Source organism: Zingiber officinale, chromosome 6A (genome assembly GCF_018446385.1).
Source record: "Zingiber officinale cultivar Zhangliang chromosome 6A, Zo_v1.1, whole genome shotgun sequence".
NCBI classification, from domain to species: Eukaryota; Viridiplantae; Streptophyta; class Magnoliopsida; order Zingiberales; family Zingiberaceae; genus Zingiber; species Zingiber officinale.
This window is the reverse complement of record NC_055997.1, coordinates 11,356,901-11,380,932: the sequence shown is the minus strand read 5'-3', so window position 1 is coordinate 11,380,932 and position 24,032 is coordinate 11,356,901. Positions and strand designations below refer to the sequence as shown.

The following is a 24,032-nucleotide window of genomic DNA, read 5'->3' as shown; positions in this document are numbered from 1 at the left end:
ATTGGACTTACCCTTGCCTAACTTCCAGTTAGTATTGGTGCGGTTAGCACTAACGGTCTAACTTAGGTTTTGATGATTGACAAAGTAGGTTAAGTTAGTTTTGTTGTGATTTGACACTTTGACTAAGTGTGCAAGAGAAATCCAACTACGTTGACGGGTTGACCGGAAAAAACTTTTGATAGAAAAAGGGGTCTGGGCGCAAGGAAGGGATTTGGGCGCCTGGAATGCAAAAGTTTATCACGTCACAACATGGAGTACCTAAAATAGGCGAATATTAATAAGGGAATTTTCCGAAATTTTTGGAAATTTTTCGGGAATTTTTCGGAGCTCGTACGGACGAGTTAATGGGGATAAAAACAGGGCCCGGGAAAAGCCTGTTTAGGCTACCCATTTAAGCGAGGAAATGTCTATTTTTATATTTCCTTTTCCATTTTCCTTTTTTCTTCATTTCTTCTCTTCCTCGCCGAAAACCCGCGCGCCCTCTTCCCTTCTCCTCTCACGCCGAAGCCCTAACCGCCCGCGGCAGTTTCTTCTTCTCCTCTCATTTGATTTCTTCTCGATTGCGCTGCACCTCTGCCGATTCTCTTCTCTTCCCCGACTCTTCTCCGCCTGATCCCGTGTCATTGCCCTAGGTCTGCAGCGCGCCGCCTCCGCACGAAACAACGCTGGCAGCACCACTGTGTGTTGATCGCCGAACGCGACGCCGCCGTCGACTCAGTCTAGCGCCGGTCTCTCCTCCATTTCCTTCCCGAGCCGCTGCTCTTCCTCGCCTCACACCGAGACCCCCTTCCTCCTCCCTGTCCAAGTGCCGGCGACGCACGAGCACAGCCGAGCAGAGACCTTCCTTCTGCCCTAGCCGACTTCACTCTCTGCCGTGCCGATCTCCCATCGCCAGCCACTCGAGCAGCACCGATCAAGTCGAGATTTCCTCAGCCCTATCGTCGGCCCCTCCTCTGTGCCGAACCCCAGTGTAGAACGCCACCACCGGCCGAGTCTTTTCCTCTCTTCCGGTCGAGTTCCATCCGTGCCCTAGACCGCCGACTCTTGGTGTCTCCTCATCGCGGCACCAGCGGGTCTTTTCTTACTGCTGCTCTCTACTGGTTCGTCACCGCAGTGACTTTGGGGAAGGAGGTTACCAATCTGGTTTGGTAAGATTGGGATTGGTATTATGTTAATTTCATGTTCTGTATAGAAGTTGAGATTTGTTAATGACTGAGCAGTCTTGTCTCTTGCTCACCAGGGGTATCCGGTGCGGAAATCGCATCCTGGTAGTGGTGGATTGTTGTGGGTCTTTTCTTGATCCGAGCAGCGAGGTGAATTTCCAGCAGGTGCACCATCGACAAATTTACGACGAAGTATACGAATTTGGGTGAGTTTGGATTGAGGTAAATGCATTGTTGTGAGTATAATTGATTTAGGTTTGAATTATTAATCTAATGAGTTAATTAGGGATTAGGTAACTAACCCTAATTAACCATTGGATTTAATTAAGGTAGGTTGAGGTTTAGGGTTTTTGCCCTAAATTGTTCATAAGGATTTTATTTAGCTATTTATGGGAGTGTAGCTAAATAAAATGTATATATATATATATATATTCGTGACACAGGACTTTGACGCAGACGAGCACTTCGACATAGAGGTCATTTAGCTCGATCTATATTGGAGGTGGGTACTTTTGACTTTATGTCTTTGATATGCATAGTAGTGAATTTAACAAATAGTAATAATTATGTTTATTATTTTGTTTCGGTTAGTCACTACCCGCTACATGTTACATGCTTGGTTGATTGCTTGTTTTGCATCTCATGTTATTGCTTACCTGATTATACATGATTAGGGGTAGTGATATAACCATGCTTCACCATGTTCAGGACCTAGGTGTGATACCTTATCTGATCTATGTACCCTTGATATGATCTATCGATTATGGTGCACATCATATATGTATATAGATTGGTTCAGTATATTACCATGCTTAGTGTCATGCACCATTCGTATGATTGCATGCTGTGTGATAGATTACTCCATTATTGTCGAGCACATCGCCAGTTTCATCACTGTTCGGTGCTCCGTTGTTGACGCTCATGGGTAGCGTGACGCAGCGTGGTAGCACGTCAGTTTGCTCATTCGGTGCTCCGTTGGTCCGCTCATGGGTAGTGTGATTGCAGCGTGGTAGCACGTCGAGACACCTCCCCATCATCGTGTACCGGGAGATGAGAGCATTGTGCTCCCCCATTTATGATTTGGGGTAGGAGTATGTGTGTACTCTGACAGCATCCCCGTCCATTCGGTCACTCATCAGGAGTAGTGATGCAGAGTTCACGGTTGTCACAGCCCTACCCACTCGGTCCCACCATTGGGTGTGAGATGGCTGACTGGCGTCAGGGGTGACCATGATTACATTGGCATCATACACATTGATGCATTTATTTCTTGTGATTGTGTTTGCTGCATTTATTTGCTGCATATTGGTTGGATGCCCATGCTTGACATGTATACAGGATTTCTATACCTCTCGGACTGTTTATCCTTGTACCAGGTTCTGGTTAGTACAGTATTCTCCTGTTCATTTCAGATTACATTTACCTTTATTACGTTAGGAGACTGTACGCATGATTAGCGCTAGATGTTACTTCCTTACTATGTATATCAGTTGTTACCCGCTGAGCTTTGGACTCACCCCCACCTCAGTTATTATTTTCAGGTTGATGCTGTCAGGAGAGAGTTCCAGTTGCTAGTCCCCTACAGAACACGAGGGCTTATTGATCTTTTGGTTTTCTTCTTTATTTGACTATGTTTAGACTTGTTTTATTTTGATACTTGGAGCTTGTATGGATTGTACTTGTCGATGGATTTTTGTTTGGATTTATTTTACTGCATGCCTGTCTAGACGGCAGAAAAGGTAAGTTGGTTTTATCGTCGGATTTGAGCTTTACGAGTGTAGTGGAGTAGGAATATGTTTTGAGCTTTATGGGTGTAGTTGAGTAGGGTTGTTTTCGAGTCATCGTACTACTATTCAGTTTGATTATTATTAAACTACGTGGTTGTGTCAGCCAGAAGCTGAAATTTATATAAACTGCGTGGTTGTCTGTCTTGTTGTTTGCTTATTATTATTGTTATTATTCCAGCCGCATGTGACTGAGGTATATGGTGATTGTAGAAAGTTTCAGATTGTCCGCCGTATAGGGGAGATGCTGCCGAAATTTCTTCGGACAGGGACTCCTCCGGGGCATGACATGGAGCGCACTGATTGGTAAGGCTGTAAATGAACCAAGCGTTCGTGAACAAGCTTGGTAAAAGCTTGTTTATGTTTGTTCAATATACATAAAATTAATTAAACAAACAAGCTTGAACAGCTCGTTAAGCTAAACAAAAAAGCTTGAACACATATGTGTTCAGCTCGTTAATGTTCGTGAACAATGTTCACGAACAACGTTAGTGAACAATGTTCTCAAACCATATTTATTAATAAAGCTCTTTTCAATATACTAAATAAATAATAAAATAAAATAAAATAAAATAAATAAATTTAAATTATCAATCTTAATAACCAATCAAATAATTAAAAGTTTCAAACAATCAAACAAGCTTGAATTGAGAGCTTGATAACATCTAAACGAACCAAGTTCAAACCAAGCTCAAACCAAGCTCAAGCCAAGCTTAAATTGTGCTTGATAACATCTAAATGAACCAAGCTCAAGCCAAGCTTCAAACAAGCTCAAGCTCGTAAAAAATAAACCAAGCCAAGCTTGAACACTCATTTCAAAAGTTTGGTTCATTTTAAGCTCGGCTCAGCTCGGTTATCTTATCAAACAAGCTTGAACACCCCAAAGTTCGGCTCAGCTCGACTTGTTTTAAAATTTTTCAAAAATTAAAAAAATTAAAAAATATATAAACTTAATAGATTTAGTAGGAATTTATTTTGGGTTCTAAAATTTACTTTGACATGTTAATTTTTTATTTCTAGAGATTTAATTGCTAAAAATTAACTTGGTTGATGTATTGGCAAAATTATCCTTCTTACATTTTTTTTTTGTACATTTTCTTTAGATTTAATTTTGTTTTAATAAACAAAAATGTTATCCGTAAGAAAAATTATTTCAAAAATTTTTAACAGTTAAATAATTTTTTATAAATTTTCAATGAAAATCAAATTTTTTAAAACTTAAAATTTTTAGAGATTAATTTTGAAAAAAAACAAATTTAAATAAATGTTATCTTTTACCTGTTCTCAAAAATTGGCAAGTTACTTTCACTTATCAATCTATTTTTAAAATATTTAATTTTAAAAAATAATTATTTCAGTATAAAAATATTTATTTTAGTTATAATAAAAATAGTTTTCTCGTAAAATTTTTGTTATGGTCAGATTGATTCTGTTTGACATTCATAAAAATTTTCAAAATTTTCAAAAATTAAAAAAATAAATTATTTTTGGTTAATCTAAGATTTAATTCTTAAAAATTATTTTAATTTCAGTAAAAATACACAACATTACATCATTTATACAAAATCACTATAAAAGTTTTCAAATTTTTTTCTACTATTTTTATTTTGGTTTTATTTTTTATGTGATTAAAAGAGAGAGAAGTGTTAAATTTAGGGGAGGACCAATTGTAAAATTTCATGTCTTAAATTGTTTCAAATTATTTTAACATAAATCATATATATTTTGTTTGATATCCCTAACTTTAACTCGGGTTACTATAAATAAAAAGAAGAAAATTTTGTTTGATATCCCTCGAGTTAGTTTTGATGTCGATCAATCAAATTAAGTTTGGTCCATTGTATTTTTTATGTCTTATGTCTATGTGTACAAAAACTTAGGAATACAAAAAGTCGAGCGGAAGATACAGTGAACGAGAAAAATATCACGAGAAGTGGTCGACATGCTCGATACATCCGATGGACAAGGAGCGATGGAAGATTACACTGGTGGAGTGAGAAGAATCCACGTGGCGCATTTGAGGGATAAGAAGCTGGGAAGAAACTTGCTCGAGGAGAAGGTCGGAGTTGGATTCGAGTGAACTCAACTTCGGATTACCGAAGCATCACCCAAGCGTGCAAAGAAATCGATGGTCAACTTAGAACATCCTAGGCACCTCCATTGATTGAAGGAGCCCAGATGCTCAAGGCGCCTCCATTGTCTTGGAGCACCTCGAAAGATGCCTAAGAACTATTGCGAAGCAGATAAGTAGTGAATTCCAGCTCAACACAATCGAGGCACCTCCGATAAATCAAGGCATGCACCTCCGATGCCACCAAATCTGAAAGTGGTCACTGTCGTGGAGATAAATTTAAGCGTGGGAGGCACCCTAGATCAATGGAGGCCCCCCGAGTTACCACTAGTAAAATGGTCATTTCAACCAATACACTATAAATAGTACACTAGAGCTAATTATAATGTACACACTCGATATTTCATTTTCTAAGCTCTGTATTTCATTTCATGCTTTCAAATGTTGTAAGAAATTACTCGCCTCCGACCTTGTCGAAGAATGAAATTGATAGTGCTTCTATAGTTTTGGATTAATGATCACTCAAATTATAATCAAATAAATTCTCTGTGTCCTTATTTGTTTTATGATTATATTTTATTTATATAATTAGTGTGTCCTGCTAGGAAGTTAGCAATAGGAAGAGTTAAATTCTTATTCCAAAAAAAATAAGTAAATATTTTTTTTTTGAATAATGCATGAGTTTATTCCAATTATAATATTACTAGAGAAGGAACACCGTTGCTAAATTAAATTAAATTAAAAGTCGGTCGCTAAACCTAACAAACTAATGTTTACTTATAATTCACAATTAAACTCATTTGTCTCAAACATTAAACCATAGAATTATATAGAGCAAAATCATGTCATTTGTGCTAACCCTAATTAGCACACATTAATTAAAACGTATGTGATACAAATCTATTTAAAAAATTTTTAGTAAGTGACCTAAAATAAGTAAATAGTGAGGTGTAAACCTGCAAGTTACTGCCTACTTATTTCACAATTTATTTATTTATTTATTTATTTTCATATTTAAACAATATTTAGTGTTCCATTAATTAAATAACTAAAATAATAATTATGTAGGCAGGTTTAGTCAGAAGGGCAAGTCCCCAAATGGATTCATTTAAAGAAGTTTGCATTAATTTAACTATTGTTACAAAATAATTAATTTTTTATCAGGCAATAATTAATTGGATCACCTCTAAAATTGTTTATTTATTTATTTATTTTTAAAATATCAATTTAGCAACCATGTCACCATATCAAATTTAACCATGACTGAATTATATCCGATATCGTCATTATTTTTATATTTTGATAATATAAAGTAATATTTTTCCACAAATAGCAAGTTGGAAAAGATATCATTTAAATTCAGTCATTTTCCATGTGCAATTTAATTTCCAAAAATATTAAATAAGTAGAATTATTCGAATTAATAATTCCCCGTTTTACATTTTACTTTTATAATACCGCATATGTATTATAATATCTTGCTGTAAAAATCGTAGTTAAAATGGCAACTTAAGAAACCAATCCGCTGCCATTTTTGGTAACAATCAATTCTTAGAATGAAATGAGCTTGCAGAATTTTTCCCGGATCGCGTCCAATCCTGACTCCCACCTTTAATTCTCCATCACCGTATCTGACGGTTAGATTTCTTCAATTAGTGTCAATCTGTGCAATATGCGCAGCAGCGAATCCGGAGATACGCGTACTGCCTCGTTTTGTTTAAATTAATCCCCCCGGCTCCCAGCCTTCCTGAATCGGCTGAACGGGATGATTCGTCCGTCAGATCTCCATCCGACGGTACCGATGTCTCCGGTTCGATCGAGCCGGTCGAGGGGCAGAAACGTCATTTAATGGTCCATTGTTCTCATATAGTAAAAGTTCATCGCGTCCTGGAGTCCTCTCCATATTTCTTTCCCCGTCGCCATCGCTGCGACGACGCAGTCGTCTTCAACCTTCGATCGGATTCCTTTCGGATGTAAGAGAATGATCTCGCATCCCTGATTTTTATCCTTTTTCGTGATTGGTTTTTTTGCGAAAGGAGGTTTTGTTTTGTTCTGTTCTGTTGTTTGACTGCATGATGAAGAAGTCAAACTGACGGCGCTTGGAACTTTGACTTTGGTTTTAGTTTTAGTCCGTTGACGGCGAAGAGAAGTGGAAGCGTGCGTTTATTTTTTTTCTGCATGATTTGGGAGTTCTTCTGTGGGGTTTTTAAGTCAGAGATTGAACCTTTTGGGATGAAAAGTTTGTTTTTTTGTCGATTGAATCTGATATTTATCTTGTTTTTTGACTCCTTTAATGGCTGATGGAAATATCGCTTCATGAATGGAATTGATTGAATGATTATTTGGTCAGAGAGAAAGTAGCGAGATCATCATGAGAGGTCAGGAAGAGGAAGCGCCGCCGACGAAGAAATTTGGAAACGTATCCGACAACGACAGATCCGAAATCTACAGCCAGGCGGGGGCAGCCGCGGCGGTGACCGCCGGAGAGTTGACTCCGCCGACGCAGCGTAGATTCGCTAGTCCTGGATTTGTTGCTAATGGCGGCCTCGCTCTCGGGCTGGTAATTAATTAATTTATCTCGATCCATTTGAACGGCATTAATGGTTTTGGAGTTAGTTAATCTACGACGGCGCTTTGGTTGTCTTTTCATGGAGTAGCAATCGAACGTGGACGTCCAGAATAATGGGATGATGGCCGGCGTCGCCTCCGGGAGCGTAGGAAGCAGGGAAAATGCGGAATATTCCAGCAACCGGAACAGGGAAGACGACGACGATAGCAGGTCGGGGAGCGAAAACTTGGACGCCATCTCCGGCGACGATGCCGATCCGGGGATTAATAGTAGTAATCGTCGCCGGAGGAAGCGATACCACCGCCACACCCCGCAACAGATTCAAGAACTTGAAGCGTAATTAAGATGGATCGATCGGTGTTCTATTTGGGTTTATTTTCGATCGGCGCTTAATTATTTGACTTTCTTAATGTAGGATGTTTAAGGATTGCCCTCACCCGGACGATAAGCAAAGGCAGGATCTCAGCCGGCGGCTCCGCCTGGAGCCCCGGCAGATCAAGTTCTGGTTCCAGAACAGGAGAACGCAAATGAAGGTGTAATCATATAATTGCGCCTCGATTTCGCGTTAAAATTTGGATTTTGAGGTGATATTTAGGCTAAAAATTGGATTTTGATTTGGCAATTTTGCAGACGCAAATCGAGAGGCACGAGAATTCGATACTGCGGCAGGAAAACGACAAGCTGCGAGCTGAGAACGTGCATTATCGGGACATGATGATCAACCCCCGGTGCCCTGATTGCGGCATGCCGGCGACGCTCGGCGAGATCTCGCCGGAGGAACAGCAGCTCCGGATCGAGAACGCCCGACTCAAGGAGGAGCTCGACCGCGTCTGTACCCTGGCCGGCAGGTTCATCGGCAAGTCGTTCTCTTCCCTGTCTGTCCCGGCGGCAACGCCCATGAGCAGCATCTTCGAGCTCGGTGCCTCCGTCGCGGCCGGCAACTACGCTGCCGGCGGGCTTTCCTTGGTTCCACCTTCAGTCGGCGCCCTTCATCCGGACTACAACGCGGTGGTCAACCCGATAATCCCGCCGCCGCCGGGGATGCAGGGGGGCGAGCGGGGTTTGCTTGTGGAGCTGGCTCTGGCGGCGATGGAGGAGCTCGTGGCCATCGCGCAGCTGGAGGAGCCGCTCTGGGTTCGTGGCTTTGACGGCGCGGCGGAGACGCTGAACTATGAACAGTACTGCAAGTACCGCCGGATCACCGGGCTCTCGCCGGTGGGATACACGCCGGAGGCGACGAGGGAGTCCGGGATGGTGCTCATAAGCGCCATCGCTCTCGTCGACACCATGATGGATGCCGTATGTTGCCATACAAAATTCAATTTCTTTTATTTCCAATTACAAAAAGAAAAAAATCAATCATTATTATTTCTGATTAAACGCAGAATAAATGGATCGAAATGTTCCCCTGCATCGTCACCGCGGCGACCGTCGACGAAGTCATAACACCCGGCGTCCCCGGAACAAGAGACGGAGCGCTGCAAATCGTGAGCAAATAAATAATTAATCCACCAAATCGCATTTAATCTCATTAAATTCATCGATTAACGAAGATAATTTGTGATGTTTTGATTAATTAAAGATGCAAGCGGAGCTGCAAGTGTTGTCGCCGTTGGTGGCCGTCCGCGAGCTCCGCTTTCTCCGGTTCTGCAAGCAGCACGGGGAGGGAACTTGGACCATCGTCGACGTATCCGTCGACAGCATCAGGAACGGCTGCGGGTTAATCCCGGCGAGCTGCCGACGTCTGCCTTCCGGTTGCCTGGTGCAAGATATGGCTAATGGCTACTGCAAGGTTTGAACTTTTCTTGGTCTGGATCAATCTCCGGCGGTTTACCGATCGATTTATGGATGGTATAGGTGACGTGGGTAGAACATACCGAGTACGACGAAGAGCAAGTGAGTCAAATGTACAAGCATCATCTACGCTCCGGCACGGCCTTCGGCGCTGGCCGGTGGGTCGCCGCCCTGAGGCGCCGCTGCGAGGTCGTCGACCTTCTCACGTCCTCCATCGCTCGCCGCGACCTCGACACCGGCATGATGCTTGCGCAACTCAGCATGCTGAAGCTGGCGCAAAGGATGACGCGGGCGTTCGCTGCCAGCGTGTGCTCGTCGGCCGTCGGGGAGTGGCGCAAGTTGGAGCAGGATAATCACATCGCCGTCACCGCGTTGGCGGCGACATCGAGCGTGATGACGAGGAAGAGCTTTCCGGAGGCAGGAGAGCCGCCGGGTATTGTGCTCTGCGCTTCGACGGCGGTGTGGATGCCGGTGGCGCAGAGGCGGCTGTTTGATTTCCTCCGCGACGAGAGCTGCCGGAGCCAGTGGGATGTGCTCGGAGACGACGGCCCACTTTACAGGATGACTCACCTCGCCATGGGACACGACGCGGCCAACGCCGTCGTCCTCCTCCGCTCCGCCGTAACTAATCGATCGACCCTTACTCGATTAATCCTCTTCGACAATCAATCTAAATAGCATCAATTATTTTCCAGGCGGCACAGCAACTGATCATTCAAGAGACGAGCATCGACGCCTCCGGCGATGCGATGGTGGTCTACGCGCCGGTGGACGTGGGGTCGATGCACCAAGTGATGAACAACGGCGGAGACCCGGCGCACGTGGGGCTCCTCCCGTGTGGCTTCGCCATCCTTCCAGACGCGATGGGCGGAGCCGGCGGGCTGAACTCCGGCTCGCTGCTCACCGTGGGATTCCAAATCAGCCACCGGACGGCGAGTGTGACCCCGGAGGCGGTGGAGATGATCAACGGCCTCGTCTCTCACACTCTGCAAAAGATCCAAATCGCCCTCAATATACTTACCAATTGAGATGATCGATTTGTTTAAGAATTAAATAATCAATTGGAGTCGATGGGCAGCAATTGAATCGACTCCAACTCAAACCCAAAATTTTGTCTTGTTCTTCTTAGAATTTATTCAGCTCATGCTCCATCAATTAATTTCCTGCATGTTTATATATATTTTTATCGATTGATTTCAAGACAATTATTGTATGGACAAGCTTCTATTTAAATTTATGATAGTTTTTCTTTATCTATCCTAGAAACACATTTATTTGGATGTTAACATTTTGGAAAGAAAGAAAGAAAAAAATAAAGATAGATACTTCATCAAAGTACCACACCAAGAACTGCACAATCTAAAAGTAATCTCTTTGGTCATCATAGAAACTCAACAACAGCTGGTGTACAAACAAAAGCTCTTTATAATTTACAATTTTGGAGACTAACAAAATTCGGTTTAATCAAATCATTGCTTAGAGAAATAGATGAACAATTTGTCAAACACAGTAGGGATTACCAATAAACAGACAAAAGATGAAAAAAAAATCTATAATCTTGAATTTGTGGTGAGATAAGCAAGGAACTGGCTTATTCTTGCGGAAGCACGATACTGGTTTCAACAATGCTTCATCCAGTAGAAAGAATGCTTTCGGAGATGCTTGCAAGTTTGCCGACAGATGATGTATGCATCATACCACCTTTCTCTAGAATAGTAGATAGAAATGTAGAAGTTAAAATCTTTTGCTAGTACATTCATAATCTTTGAATTGATAATTAAAAAGATGAAAGTATTTTAGCCCCGACATGAAGCCTGAAACACCTGTAGAATTTGAGAGGAAAGTATTAAACCATATTACATCGCGGGGATGAATAATAATCTAAATCTAGAATACGCAAGCCGGGCTACACACACTTGACTCATAATGTTTATATGGTAAACAATAACAAACATAACAAGAGTGTCGCCCTACAGTGAAAGACAAGTGAAGTCATAGTTGCAACTCTGAATAAGGATAAAACATGTTATGCTACATTCCTCATTCCATGGACAAATGAACACAAAGATGTAAGCATCCTGAAGAATGAAATTCTTACCTGCAACTTCATGATTTAATTGTCTTGTACTCAATCACCACATTGCTTCTTTAGCACCAGATTTTCCCTTCTATTAAACTGAAATATGTCAAATTCTTGTGTGGCGAGGAGCTTATATGGCTGCAATTTTTTGATACATCATTGACCCAAATAATATGGGAAACTTGATGTCTCATAAGGTGATGTTTTCACCGCCGGCCACTGTATGCCGCTTCAGAGTTTGTTGGCAACAGTCAACCTTACTCGCATCTTACTCTTCTTAGCTTTCGGCCTGGAGAATCCGATTAGGCTTGTAACCAAATTGTCTCATACTCATTGTAATCTCATCCAAGAGAGTATAAATCTCTTCAAACTGTGGGTGTGATTTATCCTCCACAAGGAATTTGTGCATATTTCCGTCCAACTCAATAATGCTGTAACCAGCTGACTTTCTGTGTTGCTTTCCTTTCATCAGTCTCCAAACATTCGCAACAGAAGCCCACCTCCCTAATGAAGCATACACATTGGAAAGAATAACAAGGTTTCCTGAATTCCAAGGCTCAAGTTTATATAGGAATTCAGCAGCAATTTCTGCTAATTGGACGTCTCGATGAAAGCTGCAAGCACCTAGTAGAGCACCCCATATAACTGAGTCTGGCTCCATTGGCATACTAGTTATCAGACTGTAGGCTTCTTTTGTATATCCAGCACGCCCTAATAGATCAACCAAGCAACCATAGTGTTCCAATTTAGGAGTAATACGAAAGTCCTTTTCCATGGAATCAAAGAAAAATTGTCCCTCATCTACAAGTCCTCCATGAGTGCAAGCCAAAAGAACACCTACCAGTGTAATGTCATCGGGGCTAATTCTTCTTGCCTATCGTCAACGATCAGTTTGTTAATAGGATCAAAAATGAAAGCCCAAATAGAACAAAAGATGAACAGTAGAAACAATAAGATAGGACGGATATTTATCCAAAAACACTTAGATTGCTTCTTACAAAATAGGAAAAGAGCCCATCGATTTTATTACCTTAAGATCTTTATTTCACAGGTATTTTTGAAGTATGTTTTGCATGTTCAACACAATATTTCAGCAAGTTATATAATATACCCCTTTAAATAGACAGGGTAAAACATAGTAAGGTTATTTTGATGCATATCATTCTTTAAAAAATTCATTTGGTGCATATCAGCATGCAACAATTGGGAGAATAATTAGCATATATGCATTTATAAACATCGTAACTATTCCATTAATCAAGGATAGAAGAAACAATGAGGTTAATCGACAGCAAAAAAAAGTTTGAGAGATAGAAACAGCTGCAAAATTAGACTTTGTTGCACTTGAAAAAGGCATGGACTTTCAAACTAAACAAAGGTTAATCCATGTTGTGTACCTGCAATTCCTGGAAAAGCTCCAGACTTTCATGCCACTTCCCGTGCACTGCCAGTCCCATGATCATCGTATTATAAGAACACAAATTTCTGATCACGCCCATTTCATCAAACACCTTCTTTGCACGCTCGATGTTGCCACATTTTGCGAACATTTCTAGCAGAGCATTGCACACAAATACGTTGCGAATCATCCCGTTGTCCCGTACATATGCCTCAATTTTCATTCCCAGTTCCATCGCCCCAAGATGCGCGCAGGCCGGCAGCACGCTTGCAAGCGTGACCTCGTTAGGCTTCACCTCTCCTTCCTGCCACATCCTCGAGAATACATTGATAGCCTCCTCGTACCGCGAGTTCTGGGTGCACCCCGAGATCATTGACGTCCAGGAGATGACATTCCTGAACGGCATCGCATCGAACAACTCCCTGGCCTTGTCCAGATCACCGCACCGGAAGTAGCCCCGGATCATGGAGTTCCATAGGGCGACGTCACGCGTGGGCATTTCGTCGAACACGCGTCGGGCGGAGTCGAAGAGGCCGGACTTGGCGTAGAGGTCGAGGAGGGCGGTGGCAACGAAGGCATCGAAAGGGAAGCCGGAAAGAATGAAGCGGGCGTGGAGGGCGCGGCCGTGGCCGGGGCGGGCGAAGGCGGCGCAGGCAGAGAAGAGGAATACGAAGGTGTGCGGGTTTGGAGAGCGGCGCATGCTGACGAAGAGCTCGGCGCAAGGCTCGAATGAGGCGCCGCCGCCGCGGGCGTAGGCCTGGAAGAGCTTGTTGTAGAGGAAGGTGGAGGGCGGGGTGGGGTGGGAGAGAAGGAGGGCGTGTGCATAGCGGAGGTTGGGGCTGGGGAGGTGGAGAAGCTGGAGGACGAGCGCCTGGATGTCGTCGACGCCATTGCGGAGGACGAAACCATGAATCTGCTTGATCCGGTTCATTTGGACCAGGCCAAGCCTGTTGCCTGTCTCGCCCAAACAAACACACATCGCTCTCGAATCGATCACCTCCAATTTATAGTAGCGCCTAAAGAATTTGAATTAGGTAAATTACTGAACTAATCTAAATTTTAAAATTATAAAATTATATATCTCATTTCACATTTATCGCAATCAATTACTACAATGTATCTATTTTACCTTCTGCATTTAACTCAATCGATTGCTACAATAAAATTGGGTAGCAATCAATTCAGGTTATAATAAGCCCCTAATCAATTGTTACACGCTAACTATCAATTAAAAAATCTATTTTATATTGAAAAACTTATTTTTATCAAATTAATATTTAAAAATATAAATATACTTATGATATTATTTTATATCATTCTAAGTCCATAAATCTATTTCAATTAAAATTAATTGATAAATCTAAAGAGCTTGGAATGATATGAAATTAGGTTTTATGTGTTCTTCTAGTTCTTCTGATTATATTCATATTCTTAAATATCAATTTAACTCAGAGTAATAATTTTTTTAACTCGAATATATTTCAAAAAAATTGATACGTATTTAAAAAATTATTGCTTTTAATATAATGTGTTAAATTAATGTTTGAGAGTATGATTATTGATCCGGCGATATGGAGGGGTCCACCCGATAGAGGTCGGTTGCCATATGGAGGTGAGAGTCAAGGCGGTCAACGTTCAGGTATCATATGGCCAAGTACAGGATAATTACATTGGCGGGCCAGGCGATCTGGCCCCCGGCTGGGAGGAGAAGGTTTCGGTCCGACCCCACCTTTGACTCGGGGAGGTGTCAAACGACCGACACTCAATGCAGTGTTGGACGCCAGGAGGAGGAGAAGATATGCAAAATCTGAGTCACCCAAGCAACAGGACTCGACACAGGTTCAGCGGAGTTCCGGTCGAACGGACATGGTATAGGCGTAGCGGACCTCTGACCGTGCGGACGCGGCACAGACGCAGCGACATTCTGGCTGAGCGACTAACCCGCTCGGCCCAGCGAAACAAACCCACTGTGTTATCTCTCGACATCCTTTTGGGAATGAGTGCCGCTGATACAGGCATGGTCGACAGGAAGATTGTACGACGAAAACTTCCACAATCACATCAGAGATATGTGCGGCTTGTTAAAGTATTATGTCAGGGACACTTTTCTAACAAGTCTTTTCAGGGGAAATATCGCGAAGCGTGCTCGCTTAGAGAAGCGTGCACGGCGCACTACAGGAGCTCTATATAAAGGGGGTTCAAGCATCGGCGAAGATACGTGATATACATTATTTGCGCTACAATGTTCATTCTTGTTGTTGCTCTGCCTTCTACATCATCGTCGGTGACTAACTTGAGCGTCAGAGGGCCAACGCCGAGAACTCCTTCCCTAGCTCAGTACTAATGTCATCCGTTTTGCATGGCGGAACAAAGTCTACAAGCGGTCAGTGGGAGCGCCACATCTCCAACTTTCCATCTCATCGACTTTTAAACAAGATCAATTATAATAAAAAAAACACTAGATGAAAACATAAACCTAGTTTCATGTCATTCCGATCTCTCTAAGTCCATCAGTCAATTTCGACCAAAATTGACTAATGGACCTAAAGAGCTTGTAATCACATAAAACTATATTCTATATGTTGGTCTAATTTTTTTAATTATATTGATACCCTTAAATATTAATTTGACATAATATATGGAAGGCGATGATATTTTAAATACGAATCAGATATTTTTAAATACATTTATATTTGAAAAAAATACTGTTCTCTCAATATAGTGAATCAAATTGATATTTAAAGACATTAATATAATTATGAGAACTAGACAACCTGATTTCATATCATTCCGAGTTTTTTAGTCTATCAATCAACTTCGATCAAAATAAATTGATGGACCTAGAAAACTCTGAATTATATAAAATAAGATTCTATAAGTTCGTGTAATTTTTTTATTATATTTACGTACTCAAATATTAATTTCACATACTATATTGACAATATTAATTTTTTAAATATAAAATAAATTATTTGAAGAGTATATCTGAATAAATGCGAAGAAGCACAATGGGCATGGAGTACCCAATTTGATAATTTTAAAACTTATATACGTGATTGGGATATTCGAACGTTCGGGAATTTATCGATTTGAATTTGTGCAATAATAGTTATTAAAAGGATTTATTTTGCAATTTTTATTTTAAATATATAATTATTTCGCATTTATAATGAGAGCGAATCAAGATTTGGTGGGGTCTCCGGAACAGGGAGCATTGCAACCTCCACCACTAGTTGAGATATCGCGGCGCCACCTCTCCAATCCCCACTCCTCCTCCCATGACTCGATATTTTCCCCCAAATCTTTCCATTTCCTCGTTTCTTCCGATCCGCCATTGTCAAATCCTACCGACGTAGTGCGCAAGCAAGTAGCAATCGGAGCAAAAATGCTCGCTTCTGCCGCCTTGAATCCAAGTTGCTCCTTCTCCCGACCCCGCTGGCCTTCGGACTCGATTCGCATCCATTCCTCGACTCCGGCGGCCGCTGCCTCCTTTGGATCTCACCCCCGCTCCGCCTCGCGCAGCTTCCGCGTCAGAAGTGCCGCCACTAAGCCTGCGAAATCTCCTGGTACGCTCCATCAGGTTCCAATCCGCTTGGTCTATTTTATCGAGTTGGTGACTTGTTACTGCGTCTTGTTTGGATGCAGCCGAAGAAGATTGGAAGATCAAACGCGAGGTTCTACTTCAGAAGAGGGTATCTGTCTTCTCTGCCTTAATCCATCTTTATTATTCCCTTTGTCCGATAAAATACAATTTTATCCTGGGTTTAAGATGATTAAAATCATCGATCTACTGCGAGATGCGTCTAGGGTTTCTCCGATGGCGTAGTTTGTTTGCGATCAGTAGTAGTAGATAGAGGGGGATTCTATAATTTTATTTCATCTTCTCCACAGTTTGATCTCCAGTGTTTGAAATAAGGATGAAATCTTTGATGAAAATTACCACAATCTTGTCAAAAAGGTCCTTTTTTTTTCTATTCTTTCTTTGCAAAGATCTTAATTTGTATCTTGTAGAAGTATATTTGGTGACTTTCACGTACACATTCAAACCACCTCAATGTCTAATTGTATGATTCTTGCAGGTTCGCAGTGTTGATGTAAAGGAAGCCTTGCGTCTTCAAAAGGAAAATAATTTCGTTATTTTGGATGTCCGGCCGGAAGCAGAGTTTAAGGAGGTATACTTTGTTACTCAAACTGCAACCTATAGTTGATTTTATCTTATAAAAAGCATTGTTCATTGATGCAAACGTGTGTACCATGTCCTAAGACGAACTAAGTTTTGCACACGCTCGGTATATTTCAGTTGGTTGATTCTTTTTCATCGATGTTTTGTATTTTCTAGTAGTGTTGTTCAAATCTTTGGACCTATGGAAATTCGGAAAAGGAATAGCCTCCCACAATGCCTTGATCAGGTCTTCTTCCTCAATAATTAAGACACCTCTAAGAGAAAACCGTAATTGTGGTTCCCGTTAAGTTGCTTTCTTGTTTAAAAGTCGAAAACTGCCATATGGCAAGGCTTGAGATGGTTTAAATTTTGGCTTCGACTAGCCGGTTCATATTTTGCACGACATTACATGAATAGTTTCTACTCTTAGACTCGTGCTTATTTGACTGTTTCATTAACAATAAGATCCATATAAGCATATCACTACCAAATCGGTCTGACGACTTATTGTTATAACTGTTGTGGAAGCATGAGTTGATGGTTCTGTTTGAAACTGTCAAATCTTCAGAAAGCAATTATTATCTTCACCATGTTTCTGAGTAATCTTATGCTGAAGAAATCTTCATCTTTCTGTGGTTTGGAATCTGATTCCCTAGATGACTCTTCAATTTCTTTAGGCTCATCCACCAGGTGCTATCAATGTACAAATATACAGGCTTATTAAGGAATGGACAGCATGGGATATTGCTCGGCGTGCTGCTTTTGCTTTCTTTGGCATTTTCGCCGGCACCGAAGAGAACCCTGAGTTTATGCAGAGTAAGCTATCTCTTGTCACACAGCAACATTCTTCCTACTGAACATTTGCGAAATTGTGGATGAATGTTCTGTTATCAAACAGGTGTGGAGTCCAAACTTGATAAAGATGCAAAAATCATAGTAGCGTGTTCCACTGGAGGCACCATGAAGCCATCACAAAGTCTTCCAGAAGGTCAGCAATCAAGGTAACTTGCTATCATCAATAAATCAACTTTATTCATTTTAAAATTGCACAAAAAATACGAGGAACCCAACCTGTGAATTTGTAGATATGAGGAAAACTAGTGTAGGAGATAACAACCGACGACTGACAAACATAAAAATGAGCTTATCTATTTGTTCTTTTTCTTGCTTGCTAGTGTTTCAAGAGGCTTGTAATTTGTTCCTGCAAGATTACAGAGCCAAGGCTTGGAGTTGAACTTGTAGTATGGTAAAATTTGTGATTCTTGATGATAGCAATTTGTTTCCCTCTACAGGTCCTTGATAGCAGCATATTTGTTGGTGCTAAATGGTTACAAAAATGTATTTCACCTAGAGGGAGGGCTCTACAATTGGTTCAAAGAAGGGTTACCAGCCGAACCAGAGAAAGAATAAGTCCAAAGTGTAAAATTCTGTGTCCCCTATGGTTTATTTCGTTTCATGAAAGATTGTAGTTAGACATATTAATCAATTCTCAATGGTGAGATCTCAAAGGCAGCTCATTGTGTAATCTTCCAATTGGTGATTGCTATATATAAAAATATCCTAAGCACTGTCATTGTGTTAATTCGTGCTGTGGTTGGATGAATCAAGCACCTCCTTGATTATTCACGATGGAAGAAGTCATCTACGATTACATATACATGTGCTGTTCTACGAATGAGAACTAAGCAGATTCAAGAAGAAGAAGATTCAAAGTTTTCCACTCAAACACTATACAGACTAATCTATTTTAAGCATTTCATCGGGATACAATGCAATGCTCTTCTTCCTCCACGAGAAGGAGATTATTGCTTCGATGTTCGAGTTTGCGTTGCAGACTTGCAGGTGGGTTTATTCACTCAGAGGACCAAAACTCCCACCACTGTGGATTGCTGCACAAGAACTGATCGGAAGGCCAGTTGGTGGCGGTGGAGCAAAACTGCGGCTCTTCCGTCACTATCAAGGAGGAGTTCGCCGGTTGAGCACCGGCGCACAGGCCGTGCTCAACCTGTTTAACTCCATCTCTGTTGCTTCCCTCCTCTGCTTTCTCCATCATTTCAGACAGCTCCCGCACCTGCCAAGCGTTCGACGAAATGACGAAAAATGCGGTGGTTGCGGGGGATGACAGAGAAAGGTGAGTTTTTCACCTGCTGTAGGAGGAGCTGCTTCTCCTTCTTGAGGCCGTCGAAGCTTGAGAGCAGAGCGTCGTACTCGGCCTTGAGCTTGCGGTACTCCCGCTCGAGCTGCTTCGCCTTCCACCGCGCCCGCTTGTTCTGAAACCAGATGGCCACCTGCCGGGGTTGCAGGCCGAGCTCGCCGGCGAGCCGCAGCTTCTGCGGCGGCTCCAGCTTGGTCTGCGTCTCGAACATGGTCTCCAGCGACTTGATCTGCTCCTGGCTGAACCGCTTCCTCCGTCGCTCCCCGTCCTTGCCCTCCTCCGCCTCCATCCAACTGCAGCAGTCGCCTTCCTCCGCCACCGACTGCTCCTCGCTCACCATTCCCGATCCTACCGCTCCCTGCAGCAGAGCAAAGCAGCCGAAGCTCCAAATTTGCTTCTTTTCAAATCCGGGCAGCTGGTTGAGGTGGATCGCGAGCCGCGTTGTCAACTGCGGTGATGGAGCCTTATAACCAATGGCAGCTGCTGGCGTGGGGGACTTACCTTCCGCCCATCTTTTTCCTTGGCCTCCTCTCCGCTTGTTTCTTAGCGGCGTCCATGACCGTCTCTCCATGGGTGAGCACCACTGCGTATGCTGTCGCGGGGAGAGAGGAGATCGCGGTGTCGTGTCCCAGCGGCATTAATGGAGAGCGTGACGTCACGCGTGTGACAGACGGTGTTGTGGCGGGTCGAGACAAGCGACATGGAAGCGGAGAATCAATGGAAACGTGACGCGTAGGCGTCAGCGAAAGGGAACGTGTCGATGGATCCGTGGTAGACGTGGCAGGAGCCGAGCAGCGACGCGGCTGTCCACGTCAACGGCGTTGGTGCGTAGGGGAGACCCGAGACGTGGTCCGCTGAACAACGGCTTTGCTTTTATTTTTTTACGGTAATTTTAAAACTAAAATTTATTTTGTTTTCCCTAGAGTTTTCGAGCACTTCTATTAAAATTTATATTTTTTTTAATTCATAATTTAATAATACTTATAATTAAATATATTTTTTTGGTTGTAATAAATATCTAGTTTAGATCCATTAATTTTGACGATCCTACTAGAGTTTACTTGCCAAAGTAAATTAAAAACATGTTCTTAGTAAACGGTTAATTAAATATTTTTACACCATATTTTAGGCATTGATTAATGATGAGCAAACCAAATTATATGTAGTATTTTATTAATAAACATAATTTATAAACTTTATTTATAAATATATACGTATTATCATTTAATTTAATGAGTTTAAATTTATTTAGTTGATCTTATTATTAAGTTGAATATCAAATTTGTTAACAAAATTTTTGTTTATTTCATTGACAGACTTTGGTGAAAGATAGTGAACATGTCGATTGTCGAGCTCCTATTTTGTTAACAATTCCAGGGAACATTTGGATATTTTTAAAACTCGTGGGGGCAATCTGGAAAAGATGTGTACGTGTACTATATCTGACGTGTTTACTTGACCACGTCAGCACTAAAAACCTAATGTAGCGGCGGGGTGATCCGTCTTGTCAGTGGGCCCCGTGACATGGGGCGTGGGTATGATTCCGTGTCCACTTTGCGTTTCGTTTATAGAGTTGGGCCAAAATGTTAAGAAGACCACATTATTGGACCGTAATTTCGGCCCAATTAACAAAAAAAGAAACAAATAGAAATGTTTATATCATAATTTAACATAGTTCATCATTATTTAAATAAAAAAATCATCAATAAATTTTTTCCTTGAGTGATTATCTATTTTTAAAAAATGTATATATGTTAATTCTTGAGAATCAACCTCTAATCATTATTTATAAGTAATGACATGATATGCTTCTCTTTTTTCAATTTTTGTGCCATTAACTTTTTATAAAATGAATGTTGAGTGGTGTTAATTTCATTATAAAGCAAGATCCACTTCACTTGTATTTTAAAAAAAAAAATACACTAGCGAACAAAAGAAGAAAGGCACTATATATTTTTAAATAATAAATGACATAAAAATAAAATATATATTATTTAAACCATACCACACTAATAATTAAATAATGAATATGACATGAAAGAATGAAACATAGATGTACATAAATTCTATTGAAATCTATATATATGAAAAAACTGAGAAAAGAAATTCTAGCTACACTTAAAAGCCTTAATTAACAAGCAAAATTTGCAACCCTATAGTTGCCTAGTTTAGTAGATGAAAAACTTATGAGTCTGTCCCATGTTCCACAAGAGTTTAAACTATGTAATATCAACAAATAGTCGATCTAAAGATTCTTAATGCACAATGTAGGATTAGTATGATGATATACATCATAACAAAATGCCCTAATTTCATGGAACAAGATTTCCTAGGTCAGCAACTTATACACCAATTACCAAAGTTACATTTAGTATATATCAAATCTAAAGGTATTCTTTAAAAATTATTATATTAAGTCTAAAAAAAAAAATCCTTCTGCCTAGAATCAATAGGAAGACCATAAATCCACCACTTGGCATAGTTCCCAATGCAATCTCTTCCTTGAAAAGAAAACTCATTGACGTATGCTCATACTCAAAACCCTATGAAGTCAAACATGAGCAAGCCTCGATCCTCACAAACACTACACAAATCTCCTCCATGTAAAAATTAAACACTTTTGTATTTGACTAATTCTAATTACCCACTGAAAACAAAAAAGAAAGAGAAACTACTAGATTAGCTGCCTTTATTAAAGACTATAGATGTTGTATCAGATGACATCAACCTGATGCAACTGATATATCAGTGAAGTGAAGGAAGAAGAAGAAGAAGATCTAAGAAGCAAGCACTGCAGCAGCAACTGCCAGCTGATGTGATCCAATGGCAGTGTGAGGGACTCAGATTTGAAAGCTCTCTTCTTTTAATTTGTCGATATATGTATATTGTTATAACCTGCAATCCTCACACGAGCTAAGAACTGAGGAACACCACTGTCGCACGTGTTTCCATCTCCATGCAATATGTGAGGATTAATGGCAACTTCCAAGAATAAGATATCTGGTTTAATTGGTTCATTAAGGAAATACAGTAAAGAAAAGAAGATGCCGTGACCTTCTTATAATTTGGAGGTCAAGATGCGTGATCAGACATCTTCTCCAGATGTTTAATTAATTGAATAGAAAGAGAAAGAGAGAGAGGAAAAGAACAGTGTTCTTAGCAGTGTTTAGTTTATGCTAATTACTAAGAGGAATAGGAAGAATTAATCATGCGTAGGGAAGAGAAAAGGAAGATCTGAAACGAGTTTAATTAACCTAAAAGAAAAACAGCAAGAAAGATCTGCAGGGAAGAGAAGGAAAAAAAGCCCTCTTTTTTAGTGTAATGATGAAGACCTTTTAGCCCTATGTCAGACTGATCAGAGGAAAAGAAGAAGAAGAAGTAAGAATATTTATCTCTCTCTATCTGATCATGCACATCACGACCACCATCATCACCCCAATCATCGACAACGACAACATTAAAAAAAAAAGAGAGAAAAAAAGAAAAACATCACCAGATTAAGCGGAGCAGGCGGCCGGCGCATGCATGGATGGAAGCCAAGGTTGAGGGGAATGAAGCCTGGTCCGAGATCCCGCCGGCAGAGACGAATGAGATCGATCCCCCGCGTGGCCTCGAGCCAGACAACATTCCCCACAAATAGAGAGCTTCGCGTGGCGGCGGCGGCGGTGGCAGGAGTCGCCCATGAGTCCCGGCTGGTTTCAAGGGGAGAGAGCAGAGGGGGGCGTGATGATGAAGGAAATGATTACGGAGAAAGGAGCAAACTAAATAGCAGTGGGAGGACTGTGGAGGAAGTGAGAAGAAGACAAGGAGGTGGATGGAAAAGTAAAGAAGAAGAGAGAGAGAGAGAGAGAGAGAGAAGAACTGCAGGCTGCAGCAGCAGCGAGCAGTAAAAGACAGAGGAGGAGGAGGAGGAGGCAAAAGCTACAGCTGGTGTGTTGTCCTCGCAACGACTCGGAAATGACCACGAAACCATGCAAACAGCCGCACCTGCTTCTGCGCACGTGATCGGGAGCATCTCTCTCGTAGGGTCAGAATTGGAATTTCAACCCTTTAAATATATATAGATATATATATATATATATTAAAGGATTTGATACTTTCATTTCACAACTATTTTCAATCGAGTCCAGATACAATCATTAATTATGGAAAATGGACTTCTCCAGCTGCCAACATTCTATCATAAATAAATAATGAATGATAAAATTTATTTATTTATTTATTGAATATTAAAACATTCATTCATTCAGAACATATGGTGAATTGACGAGTCTCTGACCGCTGGTACATGTCAGCATTTAATCACCTATTCATTTTGAATTCCACATTAATTGGCTTTGAATTCATGATTCCCCATTTCATTTTCAAAATTTTCCAACTTAGACAAAAGGGGCGGTCGTTGAATACGTCTTATGCGATAGATGAGTTTGAACGAAAGGGTTCGATCGGGTGGATGGATGATGTTATAAACAATCATAAATTATAAATTATGAGTTATAATATTCCCGGATTTAGAGGACTCACGTCAGCTATTTTATTCAAATATTTTATTTTAAATTTTACATAAGGTAAAAAAAATTATTAGTTATCCTAAATATTATCTAAATTTAGATTTAATGAATAATAATTCTCTAAATTTAAGAATAAAATTTTTATCTTAAAAATAAAATAATATTTCTTTTCAATATCTCTCCTTCCACTTATTTCATAAATATAATAATAAAAAAAAAGAAAAGTAAATAATAAAAAATTAAAGATAATAAAAATTTTAGGATTATTGATGTAGTGTGCAGTGAAAAATAATTGTCTAATTTAAATAAAGTGAGTTATTTATTTTAAATTTTAGATATGATAG

The 24,032-nt window shown here is 40.8% G+C and overlaps 4 protein-coding genes across 6 annotated transcripts; 2 read left to right on the top strand and 2 right to left on the bottom strand.

Moving 5' to 3' along the window:
- Nucleotides 1–4,919: 4,919 nt before the first annotated feature.
- LOC121994608 (homeobox-leucine zipper protein HDG1-like) lies at nt 4,920–10,409 on the top strand. Its single transcript, XM_042548585.1, has 9 exons — nt 4,920–5,006; nt 7,369–7,578; nt 7,676–7,923; nt 8,003–8,120; nt 8,218–8,886; nt 8,973–9,074; nt 9,170–9,379; nt 9,445–10,002; nt 10,077–10,409. The coding sequence occupies exons 1-9, from the start codon at nt 4,920–4,922 to the stop codon at nt 10,407–10,409; spliced, it is 2,535 nt and encodes an 844-aa protein (XP_042404519.1).
- Nucleotides 10,410–10,788: 379 nt separating this feature from the next.
- LOC121995809 (pentatricopeptide repeat-containing protein At5g08510-like) lies at nt 10,789–13,835 on the bottom strand. Of its 3 annotated transcripts, none has more exons than XR_006115910.1 (3): nt 12,859–13,835; nt 11,480–12,335; nt 10,789–11,204 (listed from the first exon to the last, which is right to left on the bottom strand). XR_006115910.1 is itself a non-coding variant. In XM_042549588.1 (2 exons), exons 1-2 carry the CDS (start codon nt 13,789–13,791, stop codon nt 11,739–11,741), a joined length of 1,530 nt encoding a protein of 509 aa, XP_042405522.1. In that variant the 5' UTR covers nt 13,792–13,835; the 3' UTR covers nt 10,789–11,738. The 3 variants fall into 3 exon arrangements, 1 of the variants encoding a protein (XP_042405522.1); XR_006115911.1 differs by having other exon boundaries at nt 10,789–11,088; XM_042549588.1 differs by having other exon boundaries at nt 10,789–12,335.
- A 2,194-nt stretch (nt 13,836–16,029) lies between these two features.
- LOC121994606 (rhodanese-like domain-containing protein 14, chloroplastic) lies at nt 16,030–18,534 on the top strand. The gene is made up of 6 exons (XM_042548584.1): nt 16,030–16,426; nt 16,506–16,552; nt 16,940–17,032; nt 17,700–17,838; nt 17,921–18,023; nt 18,315–18,534. Exons 1-6 carry the CDS (start codon nt 16,030–16,032, stop codon nt 18,430–18,432), a joined length of 897 nt encoding a protein of 298 aa, XP_042404518.1. The 3' UTR covers nt 18,433–18,534.
- An 82-nt stretch (nt 18,535–18,616) lies between these two features.
- LOC121995810 (homeobox-leucine zipper protein ATHB-12-like) lies at nt 18,617–19,983 on the bottom strand. The gene is made up of 2 exons (XM_042549589.1): nt 19,167–19,983; nt 18,617–19,093 (listed from the first exon to the last, which is right to left on the bottom strand). Exons 1-2 carry the CDS (start codon nt 19,746–19,748, stop codon nt 18,875–18,877), a joined length of 801 nt encoding a protein of 266 aa, XP_042405523.1. The 5' UTR covers nt 19,749–19,983; the 3' UTR covers nt 18,617–18,874.
- Nucleotides 19,984–24,032: the final 4,049 nt, after the last annotated feature.